This window comes from Lepidochelys kempii, chromosome 2 (genome assembly GCF_965140285.1).
Source record: "Lepidochelys kempii isolate rLepKem1 chromosome 2, rLepKem1.hap1, whole genome shotgun sequence".
Classification (NCBI taxonomy): domain Eukaryota; kingdom Metazoa; phylum Chordata; order Testudines; family Cheloniidae; genus Lepidochelys; species Lepidochelys kempii.
The window spans coordinates 88654350-88678291 of record NC_136381.1 but is presented as its reverse complement, the minus strand read 5'-3'; the positions used below and the strand labels follow the sequence as shown (position 1 = coordinate 88678291).

The window sequence follows — 23942 nt, the reverse complement described above, 5'->3', positions numbered from 1 at the left end:
TTTTGTGGTCGGTTGGGGTATGTGATGCGCAGGGGGGGAGAGAAATAAAAGAGGTGGAAAAGCTGACAGGGGCAATCCCATCAGCAGACCAGCCTGCTTGCTTGCCTAAAGCCGTGTCCTGTCTTGTATTGAACCGCCACACCCACCATTGGCGTAAATTCTGTCATGAGATTGAGGATCTGATCAAAAATATGGTATTTCTTTTGCTGGCAGGAAGACACAAAGAGAAACAGAGACAAACTACCATCTCCTCACCACCACCTGCTTAAGGGTATTTCCAGGCAGAAGATGGTTAAGCATTTATTGCATTGGAAATCTGATGACAAGGTACCATTGCTACAGTACCCAAGCAGCTGGCTGAGTGCCAATCCTCCTACCTTGTGCTGTTTCCTTTGTGTTTTGACTGCTGCCTGGCATTTACCAAGTAGCTCCATTCTGTAGCTCTGCTGCATAGAAACTTTTTTTCTTCAATACACTTAATGGTAGAGAAGTACAACTAAAAGACTTCTGTTTTGTTTTCCCTTTATTTCAAGGCAAAAATAATTTTACAGGGTATTTACTGGGTCTGCACTGCGGAGGATGGAACAGTTCTGCATATTTTCCCACTGTGAACACACAGTAAGTCAGAAATTGGTCCTGATGTAGTCTCTGAATATTTAAGTGCACAGATACCATCAATCTATTATTAGAATCTAAATTCGTGGTCACCTTTGCTTGTAAAACCAGTCCAGGAAAGAGTGGATATGAGACACAAAGAGTCACTTTGTGGTCTTGGACAAGTCACTTAGGTCCAGACTCTCAAAAGGTATTTAGGCAACTAACTCCCACTTATTTCAATGAGGATACCTTTGAGGATCTGGGCTTTAGCCTCTCTGTGACGACAATGTGGGGATTATAATATTTTCTTACCTGTCCCACACCAAGGTGGTGTGAGAGTGAGTTAGTAAATATTTGTAAAGCTCTTTATAAAGGCATAGGACCCAATTCTGACTATTCTTGGGGTATTGCGGGGGGAGGGGCTGGGGATGGGAGCATAAGGAATCCTCTGTTTGTGAACCTTCTTGCTTTCCCTGAGCGCATGGAAAAAGAACATTCATGCTCCCAGCAGCACCAGACAACCCAAAGTGGGCATGACGAAGCCCTCGCTTATAATCATTTATATAAACCGAATAGTTTGCCAGGTGCTTTACAGACACGTAGAAAAAACCCCCGGCCCCAAATAGCTGATCATTTAAACAATCATCCTCATCACAGATGATGCTGCAGGGGGGCACATGGGGTCATGTGCTCCCCCTCCTAGATTTCTGCCAGGTTGGGAGTCGGGCTGAGCGCAGCACAGGGGGATGTGCCTGGGAAAGGCACCAGTACCTAGTGCTCCCACTGAGCTCCACTAAGAGTCGCCCGGATCAGGGAAGAGAGATGGGGCTGACAGCGCAGCTCTGCCAGAAGGGACGCTGCAAAGCCCTCTGAGTCCCATCCCTTCCTCACCTGCAGCTACCCGCTTGGCAGCAGGTGTCTGGAGCCCGATCCGGTCTGCACCGAGCCTGTAGTGGGGAGGCGATGGGAGAGTAAGTGTGGAAGGAGTTGTGGAGGGAGTGGAGGCAAGGTGCCAGCTTGGAGCGGGTGTGGGAGCTGCAGGGGGAGTGGGAGAGGGGCCACAGGCAACATATGGCGCGATCATGTGCCCCCTGACCTTTAAATTTTGCCTCCACCCCACCATCGAGAGTTACCAGTTGTCTCTCCTCATCAGTTGGCATTTTGGGAGGAGAGTACGTTGCACCCTTTCAAAAGCTGCTTCCGATGAATTCCTACGTTTGCTCCCCAGAGGCTGCATTCTGTCTGCCTGTGTCCTCTGCAGGTTGGGTGCTTCCAGATCCCACTGGTGCAGTAATCTCCCTTCCCCCATCTTACCCATGCAGCAGGGGCTGGTGAGGACATAGAGTGCTAAGTGTATTATTATTATTACAAATCAATGGATGTTAAGATTCCATCAACTTAGAAAAAACCTATAAGGATGAAATCACATCAATATACTCAGTTTGCAGATGGGGGCTAAGGGGAAGTGGAGAGAAAAAACGGAGGTACAATCTCTCTCTCTCCAACGGAGCTGTGATGCTGCTATTGACTCCTCTTCACAGTGATCTGAAACCCTACCCCCATCTCAGCGTTATTAAATAGCTAATGGAATGGAGACTAGAAAAGACTTCAACCACTGCAGTCAGCACAAAAAGAAAAGGAATCCGGGTCGACTGCTTTCCTGCAGAGAATCAACCTATGGAAATTCAATAAAATCAGCATTCTAGTGTGGGGGGCAGATAGCACAGCCTCTTTATGTTAACTGAGCTAGAGGAAGCAAATAGTTTTAAGTTCTCATGCTCTTCACCTCACATGAGAAACCAAACCTTGGGCTCTGACACCAGAACACATTAGGTGTTGTTTCAGTGTGTGAACTCCATCTGGTGCCACAATGCTCATTATCACAAAAACTTTGGCACCATGTATAAATTTAGTTAGTCCCTGAGCTATGATCCAATTACTTTATGAGGCAAGGTGATTTTCTTTTCCTGAAGAAAACCGTTAGCCTGAGTCTAGATACCAGAGATGAGATTAAAACTGAAGAGCTGCATAGTTTAAAAAGCAAATTCACGTCCTAAATTGCTTCTAAATTATCTGAAATGTCTCAGTGGATTTAAGTCTAATCAGGTCTGTTTGACATTTTTGGTGGTTCTGTCAACACCCAGTAAAGAGAGACTTTGAGTTTTCCCCATTTAACTGTCACATGACTATGAAAATCATCACATATTCTTGAAAATGGTACCTGTGTGAATGTCTTCTTTTCTTTGTGCATTTCTCGGCTGCCTCTTCTCTTCAATGAGCTCTGAAACAGATACAAGCAATTCCCGATTATTAACTAGTTGCACCCAAACCCCTGCGGTTTGGCAGAGACCACCACCTTCATAAAACTGACACAGTGAGAACATTCTTCAGTGCAATCAGGGACTTAATTTCCTACTCATTATTTAAAAAAGAAAATCAGACTCTTTTCTATTAGCTTTTGCTACTCAAAGCCATTTACAGTAAAATGCAATTGCAGTAGTTAAAAGTTCACCAAGGAAGGAAGTCTATTCCCCCTCCTCCTTGTGGCAAAACCTGCTTTCTGCAGAAGTGATTTATATTTGATTGATCTGGGAGAAATCCAAGAATGTTACTCAAAATGGATATGAAACATATTTTGGAAACAGTGCAGAAAAGTAGTGTAGGAAAAGGGATGACTACATATGCGTAAGCAACACAGCATAACGCAACGAGCCTAATCCTTGCCTGTCACATACACAGAAGTGCTTGATTAAAGGCAGGCTAATAGCTGCCTCACTTGTGTACTGAATTTATTTTGCAAGTTTGATAAAAACTTTACAGCTTTATACATTTTTGAATGTCATTTCACAGGCAATTGCTTTTAAACCTAGGACCCAGAAATGAAACAATTACCACTGTTTCAAATTTCAACAGTCTTCAGCCATCCAAAGGAAAAGGAATAGCTTTTTATTATATGTTTACAGCAGGTGTCAAAGTCATTAGTTCTGTTTCTCTACCTGAATTTTCTATTTTAGGGCTAAACTCAATGGGTGTAAGTGAATGGCATCCACTTACATGAAGCTGGAATTTGGCTTCTGTAGCTTAAAGTTTGGAAGAGAAATGATAATATCCATTATTAGGCAAAGAGGCTGACAGGCTACAAAACTACAGAATAGCCTGGATTCAAAACTGACCATCTTGCTTCATGTATTCCAACCACTTATAACATTCCAAGAAGAAGCACTCTCCTCACCCACCCTTCTCATCAGTCCATGGCTGAGCTTTCAGACTCCTCCCATCTCCCAAATCTAGCTACTTTAGGCTACTTCCTTCTACTACTGCCTTTAATGGCTTGCTCCATGTTTGTGTAAAAAGAAAATCTGTTGCATGTTGACCACTTTAAGGAGGAAAGTGGCAGCATTTCATAGACAGTACTTGACAGAAAAAATTTATTTTTTTCAATAAAATTAAGTAGCCTTCAAATGAGGCCTGAAAAGGAGGATGATACTCCCTAATCATAAATCTAAAAGCACGGCAGCTTCACTACACAGGAGGATTTTATCAGGACAACTTTCAGCAATTTTTGTGCTCTAAGAACAATTTCCAGCTGACACAAGCTCAACATTGTTCCTACTGGCTTGCTCAGAGGCAAGGCTTCCTTTTGGGGCACTTGGCAGAATTGCTGCTTATAGATTATGATTGCCTTGGAGCCCAATCCTGGTGCCATTAAAGTCAATGGCAAAACCTCCACTCAGTCAAATTCTGCTCTGAACTATAGGGGATAAATCCAGTGTTATGCTCTAAGATTCAATAGAGTTACTCCAGATTTAGAACGGTGTTCAGTTAGTTCAGTAAGAACAGGTCTCTGGGTTTGCTTCTCCACTGCAGTAATGTGCACACACAGCATGAGCTCCCATCATGGGATAGGAGAGGAGGGAGGAACTCTACTAAACAGGTAAATCCACTCTAGTGTTTAGCTATCAGCTGGTAGACAACACATTCTGAACTCTAACTAAGGACACGCAAAATGTGGGAATCCAAATAAAAGCTATCCATGGCCTCTTGGTCCCTGGCTATTGAACTGGGGTTATTTTAGCTATTCAACTACTTTAGATTATAATTAATGCACTCCTAAACCAAATCCCCTGTGTGCTATAACCAGCAAAACTATTTAAAACCTACTCATACGCTACTGTATGTACAAGATATTCTACAATTTATATTTTTAGATGTTCAGGAAGTTAATCTGCTTTCCAGCTTAATGCAATGATTCCCTATAGCTAACATGAAGTCATGCTAGGATAAAAGGTCCTCTGCAAACAAATATATTTTACAAAAATATTTTAAAATATCAAAATTATTATTTGAAAACTTTTCACATGTCCATCCAGGATAACAATGCCTTTCCCCCCGACCCCCAAACACCATCTTATTCAGGAAACACATCTACGTTTGGATGAAGTCAATAGCTGGAGAGGCAATGTGGTCCAGTGAGTGGAGCTCTCGCCTAGGACTCAGGAGAGGTGACTCAGTAGATTGTGACCACCATCCTGTTGTGTGACCTTATGCCAGTCACTTCACCTCTCCATGCCTCCATTTGTCTCCCCACTCTTAGGCTATTGTCACATTCTGGGATGCAATCCAGACCAGTAAGAGATTGTGTCACTGCCTGTCCCGCAACCTTGGGCGTCTCACAATGCTTTGCTGTTGTAGCTCCCAACCTGGGCTGCTCACAGACAGCCAACAGCCTACAGGTCACACCCTGAGTGTGTGTGTACAGCTGCAGCTCTGACCCCAGCAGCCTGTCAGCAAGACACCACCCACACTCTGACTTCCACCTGCCTTGCTTACTACTTGCAGGATGACCCGAAAAAACTCCCAGTCCCGAATTTTCCCCCAAACACATGTTCTGCACTGTCCATCCCTTTCCTGGACGGATCAGATATTACAGGTCCATTGCCCCTGTAAAGCGTCTATATTCAGTAGTCTACTGCTTTATCAAACAATTCAAGTTTAAACACAGCAGTGGATTGGTTCAGATTAAAAAATAAAACAAACAAAAGAAGATAGGGTTTTGAGTGCATTCAAGGATCAGGTATTAAAGTCAGAAATGATTACAAGAGAAATAAGGATAAAATTATTTTTAGTAGCGAAAATTTAACAAGCTAGACTTGGTTCAAGGTAAAATCCTTACCACATGTTCCCACCAACATGGCTGATCAAATTCTCAGGTCAGGATCTCTCCCACAAAGTCAAAGGGCTGTTTTTTTCGTCTTAGATAAAAGGGTGAAAGAAGGGGAGAGAGAGAGAATTGCTTGGGGTTTTCTGCCCCTTTCTTTTATAGTCCAGTTAACTTTTCAAGTGGATTCTTTTAAGGGTTAGCTGCCCTCAAAGCAAAGTTTATTCAAACGGTAAAGAAGATGACATGGAGTCTGGTGATAAAGGAGGCTCCATGTTCTTTCCTCTCACCTGTTTTTGCTGAAATGCAAATTTGCTTTGTCTCCTGCCTTCTCTTCTCCTGATTGTCTCAAGAACCCTGTTTACTACTTCTGTGTAAATTGAAGTGAACACACATTTCTTCATTCAGGATATTTCTGCCTGGGCTGGGCTGTGTACTGTGGAACGTGTGCTAAGAACATAATGCAGGGGGATTTCATAGCTTTACATATAATGTTGCTACATATGTTTCACTAGGATATTATTGATCAGCGAGTTATTAGCTTTCAAATGATAGCTCACAAGACATATTTTGTACAAAGATTATTACAATAGCGTGTAGGGTGTGAACATATATGTGTTTTTGGTCTCACCTATTTTGTTTATTTAGATTGTAAACTCTTGGAGGCAGGTGGTGTCCTAGCACGATGGGGTCCCAGTCTAAGTTGGGACCTCTATGCACAATCTTAGTACAAACATCAATCACACTTGAAACCCAGATGCACAAGTCAAAATGTGGAAGACCTCCTCGTCCTGCCCATGCACTAAACTGAATACAGAAATGGCTATGATTCAACATGAAGATGCTGTGTGATACTACTGTAACTGTTATAACATGCACCTGAAAGTAATACAGCCCTTGTTCATCTGTAAGGAACAGTAGTGGGAAATGCAAGGAAAGGGAGACAAGCTCAAGCTGGCCAAGAGGTAGCACAATACCACGGGGAAATAGCAAGTAGGGCTGAACATGACTTTGGAAGTGGTCTACTCCACCTAGCACTGCCTGAAGAGATGAAAATCCAAAACCACATGGTAACAAGTTATAGTTTAGAGCAGAAAGATGGACCCTACGTCTTAGGACCAGCTTGTTGTTCCCCTCTGCTTTGCATTAGTGACACTTTCTGATCAGTTCCAGTCTCTCACTTCCTTGAGAGGTTCAGCTCCTGGCTGCTGGGGGGAGGGTGAGGGGAGAGAAAAGAATATCTCACTTACTCTTAGGGTCCCCTCCAACTAAGGAAGGAGTTGTGCTGCCGGGCTTCAGTCAGAATCTTGTGCGGTCCTCTTTATAAAACTGGACAGATCCATGGTGATAGGGTGTATGCAAAATAGAGAATAATCGATACAGATCGGATCACTAGGAGGAGAACCTTGACCTGTAGCACAGGTATTGCATTTAGCTTGAAAAGGGAGTTTGCATATTGTTTTAGTGCAGAAGCACCTCCTCCCTGGCCCAGAAATGGTATGGCAGCAGCCTGCCCTTCCATAGGACCTGTGCCCAAAATTTGAGTGAGCAAGAGAATGTGAGTATGTGGAGAGCAGGGTGGTGAGGAACAGAATGAGACTACATAAAGCTGTGTCTAGGGTAGGAGGGGTGGGCAAAATAGTTGTGCATATAAGCCTGAGCGAGGGAAGAGTGCAAGACCAATGGATCCCCACACCCTTGATGAGTGCACGTATGGGAAGAATGCAAGATCCCCGCTCCATCCCTGTGGGCACAGAATGCAAAGGAGTATGGGGCAGAAACCACCAGACCCTCCAACTGGGACTAAGGGTGGTGTGAACTATTTTAAACAGAAGAAGTTGGTAGCATGCTGTCATAAACATACAGCTAAAGGTAGCCTAGTAGCCTAGAATTCCTTCTTACCTGTAAGGGGTTAAGAAGCTCAAAGAGCCTGGTTGGCACCTGACCAACAGGACCAATGGGGAAAGAAGATACTTTCAAATCTTGAGGGGGGGAGGGGCGGGGAAGGTTTTGTGTTGTGCTCTTTGTTTGTGTGGGGGTTCTCTCTTGGGACTGAGAGGGGCCAGACAGAAATCCATCTTCTCCAACCCATCCTAATCCAAGTCTCCAATGTTGCAACCAGTATAGGTAAGCCAGGCAAGGCAGATTAGTTTATCTTTTGTTTTGCTTGTGAATTTTCCCTGTGCTAAGAGGGAGTTTTATTCCTGTTTTCTGTAACTTTAAGGTTTTGCCCAGAGGGGAATCCTCTGTGTTTGAATCTCAATACCCTGTGAAGTATTTTCCATCCTGATTTTACAGAGATGATTTTTACCTTTCTTTTTTTTAATAAAATCCTTCTTTAAGAACCTGACTGATTTTTCCATTGTTCCAAGACCCAGGGGTTTGATCATTTTGTAACCAATTGGTTAGGATATTATTCTCAAGCCTCCCCAGGAAAGGGGGTGTAAGGGCTTGGGGGGATTGCTGGGGGAAGAGGAACTCCAAGTGGTCCTTTTCCCTGATTCTTTGTTAAATTGCTTGGTGATGGCAGCATTACTTAAACCCAAGGTACAGTGGAGAATTTGTGCCTGGGGAGTTTTTAACCTAAGCTGTAGAAATAAGCTTAGGGGGTCTTTCATGTGGGTCCCCACGTCTGTACCCTAGCGTTCAGAGTGGGGAGGGAACCCTGACACATGCATTAGGAAGCACTATTTGAGTGAATGAAGTTAAAGGAGTGTAGGAAAGGAGCACTTCTAAATGGTGTGCAGGAAATGGGAGTGGGGAGGTAATTTTAACTAATGCAAGGAGGCCCATTCACATATTGCTATGCTTCCATACCCAGGAAACCAGCCATGTATTTAAAGACCACCTTTAGTAGACAAGGTCAAACAAAAGTTGTCACTGAAGACAGGGGGCTACTTGATAGAAGTGGACATTTCACTAGAACAGGAAGCCTCAGGAGTGCTCTCTGCTAAGAAGAACGGCTGTTAACACGTTCCATGACATTTTTAGAAGCTTATAATAAATGTGCATGGATGCAATGGCTGTAGCCTGTTACCATGAGCAGCCAATAGGAGGTGTTACCTCCCATCAGTCTTTAATTCCTCACCAGAGGATGGGCTGGCAGAACAGCAGTAGGAGTGACAGATAGAACCCTTGCTTTCACTGCATCTCACACCAAGGAGCCTGAGGTGTAGTTGCCTCTGCAGAGTGGAACAGCACAAGCAGGGAGTACCTGGAGAGCAAAGAGGATCCATGCCCTACTCAGCTCCACCAGCCATAGTTAACCCCCATTTAACCCGCCAGTAATCACAGAGTAGAAGGAGGAGTGCTGGAGACATGAGGGCAGCCACAGATAAGGGGAAGCAGAAGGAGCCTGTGAAGAAGAACTGATAGATGCTCTCCCCTATACGTGAATAGAGTGGAAGGGCAGAAGCTGCCAAGCAAGGGATGAAGAGACAAAGACAAGGACACAGAAGATGGGTCCTGTGAAGAAAGGGTGAGAGGGGCAATGGAAGGGAGGTGGAAAAAGGATGTACCCAAAAAGCAGAACACTCAGGGAAAGGTGAGAAACCCCAAATTGGGGAATTGTGACGGGAAACCTAAAGGAGAGTTTGCAGATAACATAAAAATTGGGGGAGTGGTAAATAATGGAGAAGACAGGTCACTGATATAGAACAATCTGGATTGCCTGGTAAACTGGGCACAAGCAAACAAGACACATTTGAATACAGCTAAATGTAAACGTACACACCTAAGAGCAAAGAATCTAGGCCATATTTAAGGGATGGGGAACTCTAGCCTAGGAAGCAGCGACACTGAAAAAGATCTGAGGGTCAGGCTGGATAATCAACTGACCAAGAGCTCCCAGTGAGATGCTGTGGCCAAAAGAGTTAATAAGATCCTGGGATGCATAAACAGGGAAATCTCAAGTAGGAGTAGAAAGGTTATTTTACCTCTGTATTTGGCACTTTTGTGACTGCTGTTGGAATACCGGTGCCCACTACTCAAGAAGGATGTTGATAAATTGGAGAGGGTTCAGAGAAGAACCATAAGAATGATTAAAGAATTAGAAACCCTGCCATATACTGATGACTCAAGGAGCTCAATCTAGTTTAACAAAAAGAAGGTTATGGATTACCATCTATAAAAACTTACACGGGGAACTTATATTTGATAATGGGCTCTTTGATCTAGAAGGGAAAGGTATAACATGATCTAATCACTGGAAGTTGAAGCTAGACAAATTGAGACTGGAAATAAAGTGTACATTTTTGACAGGGAGGGTAATTTAAAATCAAGATTGGATATTTTCCTAAGAGATCAGATCCAGGAATTATTTTGGGGAAGTTCTATGTCCTGTGTTATACAGGAGATCAGACTAAACGACCACAGTGGTCCCTTCTGGCCTTGGAATCTATATAACACTCTGTGAGAAAGGGAGGGAGAGAATGATTCAATGACAGACAGGTCCAGAAGGGAGGAGTGGGATGAAAGGACAAGTTGAAAGAGGTATAGAAAGATTTGGAACCCTCCTTCTGAAATTTTTTCTTTCTCCAGTTTCCTACACCCTCTGTTTCTGCTTACATGGCTACCACTCTGAATTGCCTTCGAGCACATCTGTATTTTGCATGTAACTGTGGTAGCTACTTGATGTATACCAATGGTTGCATTTGCAAAAGGAATGCTAGCTTTTGAAAATCTGGCCCTAAGGGCAATTTTTCCCACTGTGATATGTGGGGAATTATGCACAAGTATCAGTGCTGATTATAAATTGTGTAAATCATGTTCCACATGCCATGATAAACGATTACCAAGACACTAGGCCTTGGAATGGATCATCATAATTTCTGTCTGCGTTACTAGAAAGCAATGTATGCAGAGAGGGATCTTTATGTAAAAAAAAGCACATAAAAAGCATACATCAGGGGCCAAATAATACTTGCTTCATACACACCAGTAGTTGAAATGGCCTCATTGGGATTACTGGTGTGTGCAAAAACACACACAAACCATCAAAAAAACCCCATGGCTATTTACTAGCATCTCAAAGGGTAAATTTATGATTATCACTTGTTATCTGTTAAGCACCAGTGTGTTCACCAATGAACAAGACAAAAAAAGACACTATCCTGGATCCATTATACATATTTTTGTTTTCAGAAAAATACAATATTAACATATTGGGCTGATTCTTCTTTCACGACAGTTTTACACAAATATTTAAACTGAGTCACTCCTGATTGATACCAGCATAAGACAGAAGAGATCAGGCCCACAGTATGACAGATAGTTACAAGATGTATTTAAGAATAATGTTTTACATCACCGTGGGATAATTATAGAACGCTTGTTTCTATAATGATATTTCTCTTGTTGGTAGATTAATGTTGACAAGCAAATGTGGAGAAACATACTTTATAAAGGGATGTGAACAAAGAGATGGTGAATACCTGAAGACAAGGGAGTTTTAGGGGTAAACAGAAGCATGGACTTCACCAAATGTGGGTATTTATTAAAACAACAACAAACATTCTGCATGCAGAACAGAGACTCCAATGGCTAGCTACTAAATATAATTACCTTCGAAGAGAGGCTAAATGGGTGGATATCTCTTTACATGATCAACATGATACAAAAACAGTCTAAGTATTAACATTTTTATGAAGCTTTTCCTGCATTGTGGGGAAAGAGGGGGGTTATAAAAGCTTATATGCAGAGATGTAATAGAAGCCTTAGCACAGCAACAGTGAAATCTTTTTCACCATGAATGAAAACCTTAGTGTCCTCTGTTATCAATACTGATTATGTACCATAGCTTAAGCCACAAACCACACAGTGGGATGTAGAGTGAGGATGCTATTGAGAGTTCCCAGAGGCATTTTTTCCTGACATCTCCCATGATCTCTGGGGAAAGGCAGGCCCCCAGTAGCAGTTCCACCAGAACTTCACTAGGAGGGAGTGGCATGCAGTGTCCCCAGCCATGCCAGCTCATCTCTTGCGGCTGGTGAAGCAGCATCTCTTTTGGAGAGTCTAGCAATGCGAGACTTGCAAAATCCCTGTGTCCAGGAAATGCAAGAAGTGAAGGAGGAGATGGCCTTTGCACAGGATACAGGATAGGAAAATTCGTCCCACTCTTTTCCCTTTCACACCCTTTTAGGGTGAATCACAGTCTGGTCAGTTCCTGAGACAGAGAATGGTACAACTAAAATATTTTTTGTGAAAAGGCCTGTTTCTCCCAATTCAACTTCAAATAAGACATTTCTACACACGCACTACTGGGAAAAAATGAATTGGAAACATTTGTGAAGTGGAGCAATGGAGATGTCACTTTCAGCTAATGAGTGAAAGCATCCTGATAGTCACTTCCCATATAACCCATATACAGAGTAAGGAGTACTGGCTCCATATTTCTAACACAACATATCTATTTCAGGGTACAATATCCTGGCTTTCCAACCCCTTCTTGGGGCCTGTGGTTCCTCATCTGTACTTTAAATAGAGGAGCTAGAAGCCCATCTGAAATTATGGCTTAGAAATATCCTACACTTTATATCCTGTGGCTCCTTGATGAACATTTGAATGTACGGGGCAGTACTGAGATTTTTTTCATGCAGATCCTAATGTATATCTGGAGGATGGCTAATGGAACTGAAATGCTAATTGCCTTCCATTTGCTACAGGCCCTTGCAAAAGACGCCACACTGAGCTTTGATAAAATGAAGCTTGATGTAACTGATATGTATCTACATTTATCCCCATATGATTTCTTTATGAGGAGCCTATAAATGCTATTCCATTAATCATCCACATGGCCAAGCAAAGTAAGCTATGTCTGAAATATCATCAGCATCACAAGCACCACAAGCCAGTGTTCAGGATGAAAGCCATCAATTTCCCTAGAGTAAACAAGCAGCAAAGCACATCAGCTATCAACACAGACTTGAATTCCCCTAGCAATTCATTATGCTATCGTAATATGCTCACAAATGAGGACTTTGGATGGTTGGTTTTTTGGTCTCTTGAGATTAGTTCATGGCATCAGTCTTTATTCATTGTTTCCCAAAGCCTTTTGCTGTTGCTGATATTGTTGTGTGATTTCGTGGGCTGGCCATTTACACATGATTCAGGCTGACATATCTGGGAACATGAGCATGGAAGAAAGCAGTAGGGAGCCACCTGCTTTCTGAAGGACTTACTGACAAGAGTGCAGCTTTAAACAACAGTGAAATGGAGCTGGCTGATCTTGCAGAATTATCAGTTACAGAAGAACATTTTATTTAAGATTCGGTCAGCTGAGGCTGACAAGGGTGTCTGAATAAAATCCTTTTAAAATTTATTTTATTACAAACACTGGGTATGGATAAGTGCTCAATCCAATCCCGGCCAAGCTGCACCCCAGAGATAGGACCAGTTGAACTGAGTTCTTGCAAAGGACACCCTACATCCTTTGATGTGGATACAGCAGCAAAAGGAAGAAAGACACATGCATGTGCAGCAGGACACAATTTTTATTAAATTTTCACATGGGGGGGCACGCTACTCACCTATCCTCTCTTATACCAGGCATTTAATTGGTTCCAGGGCTCCTTACTGTATAACCCATAATGCAGAGTAGGCTCTCCTCAGCCTATCCCCCAGAACTCAGCTCTGTCTGAGTCCCAACACCCTCCCCCCACAAGGGGGACAGAGGCTGCAGTAGGATGGGGACATTGGCCCACAAAGGCCACAAGGTCTCATCCTATCGTATGAGCCCAAGGCCCATCACCAAAATCCCAGGTCTTTTACCTCTGGGAATCATTCATTTTATTCCCTTAACTGTGCCAGAAACCAGCGACAAATAAACACCATCACCCCAATTAGGTAGTAAGCCTGTTCCCACTTAACCCACTGTGGCTTGCAGGTGCTGCGAGAAAGGCAAAAAACTCCCTGGTCCTCCATCAATTGGCCCATGGGAGAAAAAATTCCTTTCTGACCCTCTGAACAGGCAATCAGCTAGACCCACAGCATCTTGTCAGGCCGGCTTCCATTCCTAGTTCAGGTGGGCAGGGTGGGGCTGCTGGAACGGAGCCAAAAACGGCTCCACATGGCCCCTACGCTGAGCTAAATCCTGGGAGCTACGGAATGTTGACCTATCAGCACCCTTCTCCCCCAGCTGGCCAACGGGTGCCAAGGACTCCCAGGGGGAGGAGCTACGTATTGTCCACTGATGAGAGTCTTCCTCCCTTGCCACTGGGACTGTCCCCCTTTCACCATGGCTCCATCAATTTCCCCCACCCATTGATGTGGGTGGGTGGCATTTACTCTGGAGTTTATACATCACTCTCTCATGTAATTCTTCTAAATTTTGTATTCCTTCCCTTTTTGTGTGGTGTTCGTCACTGAAAAAAAGCCAAATAAAAAAATCCTCACAGGAGAAATTTTTCATTAAGCCATAAAGTCTTTTTTATATAGTGTATATGTACACACTCCACAATAACCAAAGAAATGAATATGCTGAGACTGGACTCCTCTTTCCTCTAGTTATTCCTTTACAACTGAAGAAATCAGCAGGAATTCAGCTATAGATTCATTTATGCAGTATTTTTCTCTTCCCTCCTGCTAAACCAGTGATCTGATACTGATGTGCAGAAAAAAAATGGGTCATTCTGAGCACTGTCATCTCACAGCTGAAGCAGCTATTAAACATGAATTCCCCATGCTGCATCTATCCTTTAAATTCCAACATCACAGAGACACTCACTACTACTATTCTGTTGTGTAGCTTCACTTCAAGCTCATACACCAAATCAGAAAATCAGATTCAGAAAGAGTCATCAGGGAACTCCAGACAGATTTGTAAATAGTAATATAGAGTTAATGCATATGCTAGATAATTGGTTGCATTCCTCCACTTCCCCATCTCCCACAATATACCCATAATCTCCCATGATACAGCTGCCATTGCATACAGTATGGTAATTAAAACCCTGATCTTGCACTGACCTCCATGTCGGCACCCATGCAGAACTGGGGTATAACACAGCAATTGCAGCAAAATAGAGATTGATTACATTTCTATTTGTATTATACTAACAGCCCATCAGGATCAGGCTCTATTGTAGTAGGCACAGTACAAACACAGAGATAGACCTGCCCCAAAGAGCTTATGTTATTCAAAGTATGGATGACCCACAAAAATCCATGGGATAGCATGAAAATGTTCTTATTAGTAAATTAAGAGCTGTACACCATGGTATGTGACATAACCGCCTTTTATTCATGCTCTGAGAAACACCAAAGTTTGGGGGGCTATTCTATGCATGGTACACATTGACGTAACATTTATAGTCCACACAAGGAATTCTTACATCCCAAGCCAACTAGTTAGTGACTCCAAAACCTCTATTTGTTGTTTAGCTCACTCAAGGCAAAACACAACAAGAGGGTAAACTATGACAATTTCTGAAGAAGCAGAATGTTTATAAGCCTTTATATTACAGATATTTGCCTCTGCTATGTGATGATGACAGGTTTTGTGACAGTCTAGACAGCCTGTTCTACAACTATTAGTGAATGTGACCCTCGAAATTTATGACAGCATAGTCACTTGGTAATTACTCAAATTTTCTGTACCATTCATCACTGGAAATGTTGGCTGCTTTAAACTAGCCTGTGAAATAATCCACTCTTCTACCTATTTTCTATGAACAGTGATTTTGTTCTTTAAGGACTGTACCAAGTCTCCCCTAGCCACCTCACAAAATCTTCAGTCTGGTGCTGCCAGAGGTCAACGAGTCAGTAAGGACTATAGGAAAAGGGGTTGAGTGGAGTGGGTGGTGCTGAGGGAGGAGATTCATTTTTTACATGTGTAAAGGAGCATAATACAAGAATATTTGCTGCTGACCAGTGAATTCTCAGCATGCTTTTTCTTGCAGCACAAACAAACAATCTGTTTGTTTAAGAAGAAGAATACAAATAGAAATACAATTATTTCATTTTCTACTGTCATACACAAATTGCTGAAATGTGGTTGTGGCTTTAGGAGTACAAGTTTCAGCACGTTAGAAAAGTGTCCGGTACCAGAGCTGTGGGGAGATGAGGTAAAGAGCAGGGGTTAGGCAGACTGACATTTGAAGGAGGGGAGGGGAGATGAATACAACCCCAACAATACACTCTTACTAATCAGTAGATTAATGCAGCACTTTGATCTAGAATATTGAGAAAGGTGAAAATAAACCAGCTCCTCGGTATCTGGAGGAAGGGGCATTTAGGATATAGGAGTAAAGAAATGCAAGTGGCAAAGAATCCAATAAAAGCAATTGAGAGAATTCTCTCAAACACTTCTACAGAGGAAGATAATCAGAGCCATCCGGTACTCTACGCTTCAACATTCATGAATTAGTAAGTAGAAAACTGTTAATTGGTGAAGAAAGAAAGAAAAATTCTCCATGTAGAGAGCAGACAACTATACACACAAGCATATTCCAGCTTCTCAGGACTAGAACAACATGCTGTTTCTATGAAGTATTAAATGCAATTCTAAGGAATAGAAAGATTAAAGGCCAACCAACATGATCCCTCTGCATTGGACATGCCTCAGATAACCTTTATAATCCTCTTTGCCCATCTATCAGTTTACAGCTGTAAGGGCATTGTTCACTGCAAGACAGCTCTCATTCTTGCCGTATATATTATATTAGGCAGAGAGTTAAAACTTACAAGACCTGTGATATTTTTTCTAACAAACCTGAACCTCAAACAAGCTCCATCTTTTTACTTTACACAGACAAACACACCAACCCTCTCTTACAATGTCTGCAACAGTTTTACTGAACAGGGGGGTGGAGATATCATCCCAGAAAAATATATACACAGCAAGTCATGTGGGACAACATACAGTTAACATACAGATAAAGCCAGTTCTGGTGGAATGGAGAATGCTCACCACCACATGAGTCTAGCTGGACCGCAACACTGACAATTAAGAAATAGCGGAGTGGAATGAAAACATGAAACCTGGATGCCCTGGGAGTCTAAGCTACTGGGGAGCTGCAAGCATGGGAGTCAGGACTCACAGGCCTTCCAGCTCTCAGCCAGGTGGGCTGTGTAGAAGCCAGGCAGGCTCGCTGGGAGGAAACCAGGGAGGTCTGCAGTTTTCAGTTCCAGTAGAACGGAAGATTATGGGCCTGCAACCAATGGTGGATTAATGGGGCCCCAGCCAATTTGGAGACACCCACAGGACTGCCAGAACCTGTGTAGAAGTGGGGAGTCATTGGTGCTGGAAGTGTGGCCCCAACCCCCTTGCTCCTCCTCTTCCTCCCCCCTCTTTCTGGACACTCCACCCTGGGCTGCAAGAGCAGCCCCTAGCCCGTGTTCCAACACCCCAGGGTGCACCGCCCAGAATGGGTGCAGGGTCCAGGGCTCTCCACAGTGACCCGGACTCCCTGTGGGGCTCTTACCACGGCCAGGCTCCAGATTCTGGCCTGGCCAGGGGGTGGGGCCTCAAGGTGAGAGGAGGCTAAGGCCCACCTCAGCCTGCCGCCACACACACCGGGAAGAGACTAGCACCGCCCCTGAACCTCGGGCAGGCATGCAGTGCTGCCCCAGAGAATCTGGGACAAATACTGTCTCAGAGTCATTCAGCCCAGGATTTCTGCATTACACGACACTCCCGCCAAATTCGGGAAGGATGGTCCCCCCAATGTTATTCCCTGTTTCAGTAACTGCTGTTAATATAGGTTGTGACATTGCACTCCATATGCTTTATGAAAATATGCTTATGTATGTGAATATGATGTAACTGGAATATGCTTTATGCAAAAGGTCTCTTGTAAGGTATCATTACAAGGCTTATAATATACTGAGTGTGTTCATCCAATTTGTATGCATGTATCATTCTTGTATCTGTGGCTAGAAGTATGCAGTATAACTCTGAGGTCTTATTGTAATTATGCAAAGTGCAGGCCATTAATGGTGGTTTAGAATCTTGATGGCTCCCATTGACTAGGACAATTGGTTATAAATGGCTCTGTTTACTTGCAAACCTTCCTGTGTAGATGTGGGCCAGTCCAGGAAGAATGGAGGCTAGGGTTTCACAGGACATGTGATCATGTCACCCGATACTGAAATCCATCTTAAACCTGGTACTTTTCCATTTAGAAGGAAGGGTGGGGACTCAGAGACAAAATATTCCTGCCTTTTGCCAAAGCTATAAAAAGGGATGGAGCAAAACAGAATAGGCTGCCAGTCATGAGAAAGCCTCTGCTTAACACCTAAGATGTCTTCTGGAACCAATAAGGACTGTACCGGGGAAAGGATTGGGCCCAGACTAGGAAGGAGTCTAGTCTATGACAGAAGCTTATTGGAACATCTCTGTAATCAGTTTCTTATGTATTAGGCTTAGACTTGCATGGTTTTGCTTTATTTTGCTTGGTGACTTGCTTTGTTCTGTTTGTTCTTACTTGAAACCACTTAAATCCTACTTTTTATACTTAATAAAATCACTTTTGTTTATTAGTAAACCCAGAGTAACTGATTAATACCTGGGGGAGCAAACAGCTACGCATCTCTCTTTATCAGTGTAATAGGATGGACAATTTATGAGTTTACCCTTTATAACCTTTATACAGAATAAAATGGATTTGTTTGGATCCCACTGGGAGCTGGGTATCTGGGTGCTGGAGCTAAGTGACCTGCTAAGCTTCTTTTCAATTAAGTCTGCAGCTCTGGGGGTGTGGACCAGACCCTGAATCTATGTTGCAGCAGACTAGTATGTCTGGCTCAACAAGGCAGGGTTCTGAAGTCCCAAGATGGCAGGAAAAATGGGTTCAGAGGTAATTCCAGCATGTCAGGTGACAGTCCCAAGGGGGTCTCTGTGACTGAACCTGTCACGTATGTCATTAAAGGAAATGATCACACCTCATTCCTCTTGTACATATGTTCCTGACAGAGTTGTGACACTGTGTGCAACATCTGTGTTTCACTCTGGGTGAAATTCTAGGAACTGAATTCAGCTTGAGTAATGAGCTTCATGAAGGTATCCTGGGCTGTGGAGGGTTTGGAGTTCACCCTCCACCCTCTTCAAGTCTAGTTGGCAGGACTCAGGCCTACAGCACAACCTTTCCATAGCCACTATTCCAGCTTTTGGGTGAGGGCCTTGGTCCTGTGCCAGCATATTTCCTTGCCTGTACGAAGTCCCAGTGAAATCAGTGGGACTCTGTATGGGTGCAGGGTCTGTGCTCTCAGATGCCAGTGCTGGTCTGGGGCCTAAGTGAGCAGTCACTGACCCTCTGTGCTATCCTTGCAAGGGTTCAAGGCCACTGGAACTGCAAAAGCATAAGCACAGATTCTCTTACCTCCAGTTCCAGAGCACAGAGGGAAAAGCTTACGTTACTGGACAGTCTTTCATAAAGGAGAGGGGTATGAATTTGGCAGAGCCATTCAGGCTCCCCGTCTATCTGCCCCCATTCAAACCACACAGCAGCTTCTGTGGGGGAAAGGAATTATGCTGTGGATGTGGCAATTCCTCCTTCTATGGGGGCAAGTGTCACTGAGATCCACAGACACAGGCTCTCTCACCTCCATGTGGCATTCAGGGCTGACAGGGTGTTAAAATGAACCAAGGATGCTGGGATGAAGGCCAGGCCTTCATGTCCTTCAACACAGTAGAGCACTGCTGCAGTCAGAGCCTGAACCTGTGAGGTGCTAAGTGACCTCACAATCCCACCGAGTTCAGCCCTGCTTCATGGCAGAAGTCTCTGGGAACAGAATCAGGCCTACTGGCTTCAATGGGAATTGAAAGTACTCAGAACCTTGCAGGATCAAACTGTAGGCAAGGAACTTACACACTGCTCCAACACTATTGGCTTTCAGCATTTCTTGAGTGCTGCTGACATGCCTGATACAATCCTCCTCCCCCTCTGAGCTCACCCTATAGCAGTGGTTCTCAGCCAGGGGTATATGTACCCCTGGCGGTACGCAGAGGTCTTCCAGAGGTACATCAACTCATCTAGAGTAGTGTTTCTCAACCTGGGGGTTGCACGCCTCAAGAGGGGTGGGGGGGTCTCGGGGTGGCAAGGAAGGCAACTGCCAGGGGTCCCACACCACAAGGGGCCCCATAAAGCTAAGTTACATGCTTCAGCCTCAGGTGGTAGGGCTCAGGCTTTAGACTCATGAAAGGGATACAGGAGTCTGGAAAGGCTGAGAACCCCTGCCCTTTAGTGAGTCTAAATACAGCACTTTATCTGTGTACAATTCTGCTCATGAATCACAGCAAACTGCAACTTCTGCTGCTCAGCTGCTTTCACTGCTCTGCAAAGTAAAGCCTCATCACTCACATGCACACATTTCTGCTCCACTCATGGCAAAATTTAGCAAACCAGGGGAAGGGGAAGGAGAAAGAGAAAGAGGGGGAGAAGCTACCCGCTTTTTCCTGGACTAAAGAGATAAAATTTGCTACCCCCTACATTTGGAGGAGCAACAGGCCAAACCAGCAATCCTTATGCAGGCAACATGTACACTGAAATCAGCATGTGTGCCTCAGGACTGCAGGATTTGGTGCTATAGGAGTAGTCATAGTGTACACTTACAGTAAGTTTTCATAGAGATCAGAGATGGAAAAGCTCTGGCAACACAGTACTGTTTCCTGCATTATATTTTATTCCTGAGTGCTTTGTTTAGTCCAGCTTTACATGAATCAAACATAACAACAACTTTCACCATGTCCCTTGGGAATCTAGTCCACAGTTTAACTAGACCTAAGAGGTAGGAAATCGCTCTAACCCCTGCAATTTAGTCTACAGTTTTTCCCTTCCTAACTTACACTCCCAATCCTCTATTTATAGGGTTGCTCAGATACCCATATATTCTACATTTCACTGCTTCTAACAGCTTGAGACAGTTATTTTAAAGTTAAATAATGGAAACAAACTAGATCCCATAGATGTAGTCAGCTCATAGCTTGGGATGAGATGGACTCACTCATTTAGGTCCCAATGCATTACCAGAGCTACTGGTAGATAGAAGAATGCACTTTATATAGAGCTCTAGGATCCAGGGAAATATGGAAACTCCCACTAAAAACCAGATTTCAGTTGATCTCCTCAGGCAGATGGACTGTGCAAGGAGAGATGGGTTTGTTTGGGTTTTTGTTTGTGTGTTTGTTTTTCTAAATGAAATATATAACCAACATTTAAAAGGACAAGCTCACAGTGTATCTAGTGAGGAAAATTCAGAGAAAACTATTTTTTCTGATGAAATATAGAAAACCTATTGATTAAGAAATAAACAGTGTGAAGCAAAATAGTCACTTCTCAAGTTCCTGTTTTAAAACCCTCTATCGCATTTACAAAATCTAGGGGCTAAAAAGCTAAAACACAAACCAAACATATTGTGTTACTGTACTCCAGGTCTGTCCACAATCCTAAAATCCAACCACAACTGTAGAAAAAAACTAAAGTAAGTCTGGGGAGATCTGCTGGCCCCAGTCCAGCTTAGGGGATGGGGGGGGTAGTAGAGGCCTGAGGATGAGCTGCCTTTAGCAACATCCCCTTCTGTACAGGAAAACCACCAGCAGCTCAACCCAACTAGCAGTGCTAGTTATTGTTCAGGAACGGTAGTGGAGTCAAGAAGTTGAGCTCATACCTGCCATGGGGAAGTTCCCATACCTGGGACATTGGCTGGGTCATTAGCTTCTTACAATGGTGTTAACAACTTAGGAATATTCCAGCCAAACCATCCTGATGGTTGTCAGGCATGGTTTTGGGTTTATCCAGGCTAAATTAATTCGGATCACACAATTTTACCAAGTATGTTACTAAAGAAACTTAGATTCTCATTCCCACAGCCCCCGCATCTCTCCAACCCGACCTGGGTTTCATCCCCCTTCCTAAAGCCCCTTCAGGGAAGGAAGGTCTAGAAGCATTCCACTCCTTTCCCTGGCATTTTTAGGAGATCAGCAAAGTAAACCTCCTCTCTAAACTCCCAGCAGTCTCTGAATCCTCTTGTCCTGAAACAGTGATACCTGAGACACCTGTGCTATCACTGTTCCCTCCTTTTAACTCTGGTACTGACAGATCTAGGCCTAAGGCAATTCCCGTTTTCATCCAAATTTCAACTGATTTGCGGTTTTAGGCCTATCATAATACACCCTCTAATTTACCTGCTGGTATGCTGAACCTCGGTGAACTTCAAGCAAGCTCTGAGATAATAATGAACCCCAAAAGCCAGCAAGCGTTACTAGCAGGTCATTATGAAAGGTTCACACACAGCTTTAGTATTACACTCCCTGAAATATAATGAATACATGACTTAATAATAATAATAATTAATATTTATGAACAAACTTAAGGCTCCTAAAGTATGTTCTGAACAACTGCTAAATAGGAACTTACTATAGGCTAGTACTATACTAGCAGAAACCAGTGGTCCATGTAGTTCAATACCCTGATTCCAACAGCAGCCTATGATGATTGCTTCAGGGAAAGGTGTAACCCCAACCCAAATATTGAACCTAGTTTTGTAATACTATACTATGAAATAAAATGAGGGGGGATTTGATAGCTGCTTTCAACTACCTGAAAAGAGGTTCCAAAGAGGATGGATCTAGACTGTTCTCAGTGGTAGCAGATGACAGAACAAGGAGTAATGGTCTCAAGTTGCAGTGGGGGAGGTTTAGGTTGGATATTAGGAAAAACTTTTTCACTAAGAGGGTGGTGAAGCTCTGGAATGTGTTACCTATGGAGGTGGTGGAATCTCCTTCCTCTGAGGTTTTTAAGGGCAGGCTTGGGATGCGTGGGCTGGGATGATTTAGTTGGGGATTGCTCCTGCTTTGAGCAGGGGGTTGGACTAGATGACCTCCTGAGGTCCCTTCCAACCCTGATCTTCTATATAAAGTCTGCTGCAGTTTCCACGGTAAACATCTGATGAAGTGAGCTGTAGCTCACGAAAGCTCATGCTCAAATAAATTGGTTAGTCTCTAAGGTGCCACAAGTCCTCCTTTTCTTTTTATGAAAAGTAACTGATCTCACCTGGTGATCATCTTCTGCCCTATCAAGCATGAGACTGATAGAACTTTGAAGTTTATTCTAGCTTGGATAAAGAAGAATGAAGATTGAGAATACTGTGTACAAGTTGGAATGGATATAAACAGCTGAGTGAGGGGAGTGTGTAAACCTATACTTTTTTGAGATTAGCAATACTTCTCCAATGATAGAAGCCATTATAAAAAAAAGTAAACATGTTTCTCATTCTTCTAATTTAAAATTCTTATGAAAATTCTTTTCTTTTAAGTCACCTCTCTCTTCCTATCCTAAACTAACTACAAGGAGTTAGTCCTCAAACACTTATCTGTGGGCTACCTTGTCAACCATCAGAAAAATACAGTCCACACCTAAAGCATGGTAGAATATGAACTCTTAGAGTAAGGAAATGAATTGCTATACAGATGTTTTCATGAGTAAAGACTAAGCAAGTACTGTAGGGCTAGCACATAGTGACTAGAAATACATTATTATTTTTTAAACAGACACATTGTTGCCAAGATCTTCTAAAGTGACTACTGATTTCAATAACCTCAGGGTTTGTTGTTTTATTTGGGGGGGGGGGGGGGGATTGGTGACATTTTAAAGGAATCTGATATTTTGAAAATGTTAAGTCCCATTCTTCCTCTGAAAAATATGGCCTCATTAAAGTGTTTTAAGATGGGCACCCCAAAACTGGGGCACCTGATATCCCTAGTCACTTTAGAATATCCTGGTCTGTACTGTCTTTATTCAGTTGTGCAGCTAGAAACAACAATCAGGACTATAGTTTGTGTATATCAGGACACACAAGCTCTTGCAACCACTGCAAAAAAAGCACTGCCCCTGCTGCTTAGAGCATGGTCAGAGAGTATACAGTTACACTCCATAATTACACGAACAATAGATTTGTAGTTTTCTCCTTATATGGTCCTGGAGAAGTTCTCATGAGAAAACTTACTTGGATGCTTATTCTGTCCAGTAAAAGATATACAATGGGACTAAAAATGTTTATACAATACAGTTTCAAAGGCAGTTCTGAATAGTGATAAAGCTTTTAAATATTCAGATTTTCCCCAGGGAAAGTCTTTAGCAGATACACTATTTTAAAAAAATTATTTTTTAAACCTTGATGTGCTTGTTGCTTTAAAAATAGTTTGAAGTCCTGAACATTTGACCACTTCTAACTTTCTTAATAAAGTCCACAT

At 43.1% G+C, this 23942-nt stretch overlaps 1 protein-coding gene across 5 annotated transcripts in view; it reads right to left on the bottom strand.

Moving 5' to 3' along the window:
• Positions 1-23942, bottom strand: part of MTCL1 (microtubule crosslinking factor 1) — a 181485-nt gene that overhangs the window by 83984 nt on the left and 73559 nt on the right. For all 5 annotated transcript variants that reach the window (XM_073331570.2, XM_073331571.2, XM_073331573.2 and 2 more), the window contains exon 4: positions 2819-2878. In XM_073331570.2, the coding sequence (XP_073187671.1) occupies positions 2819-2878 (60 nt within the window). The remainder of the gene's footprint in view (positions 1-2818; positions 2879-23942) is intronic.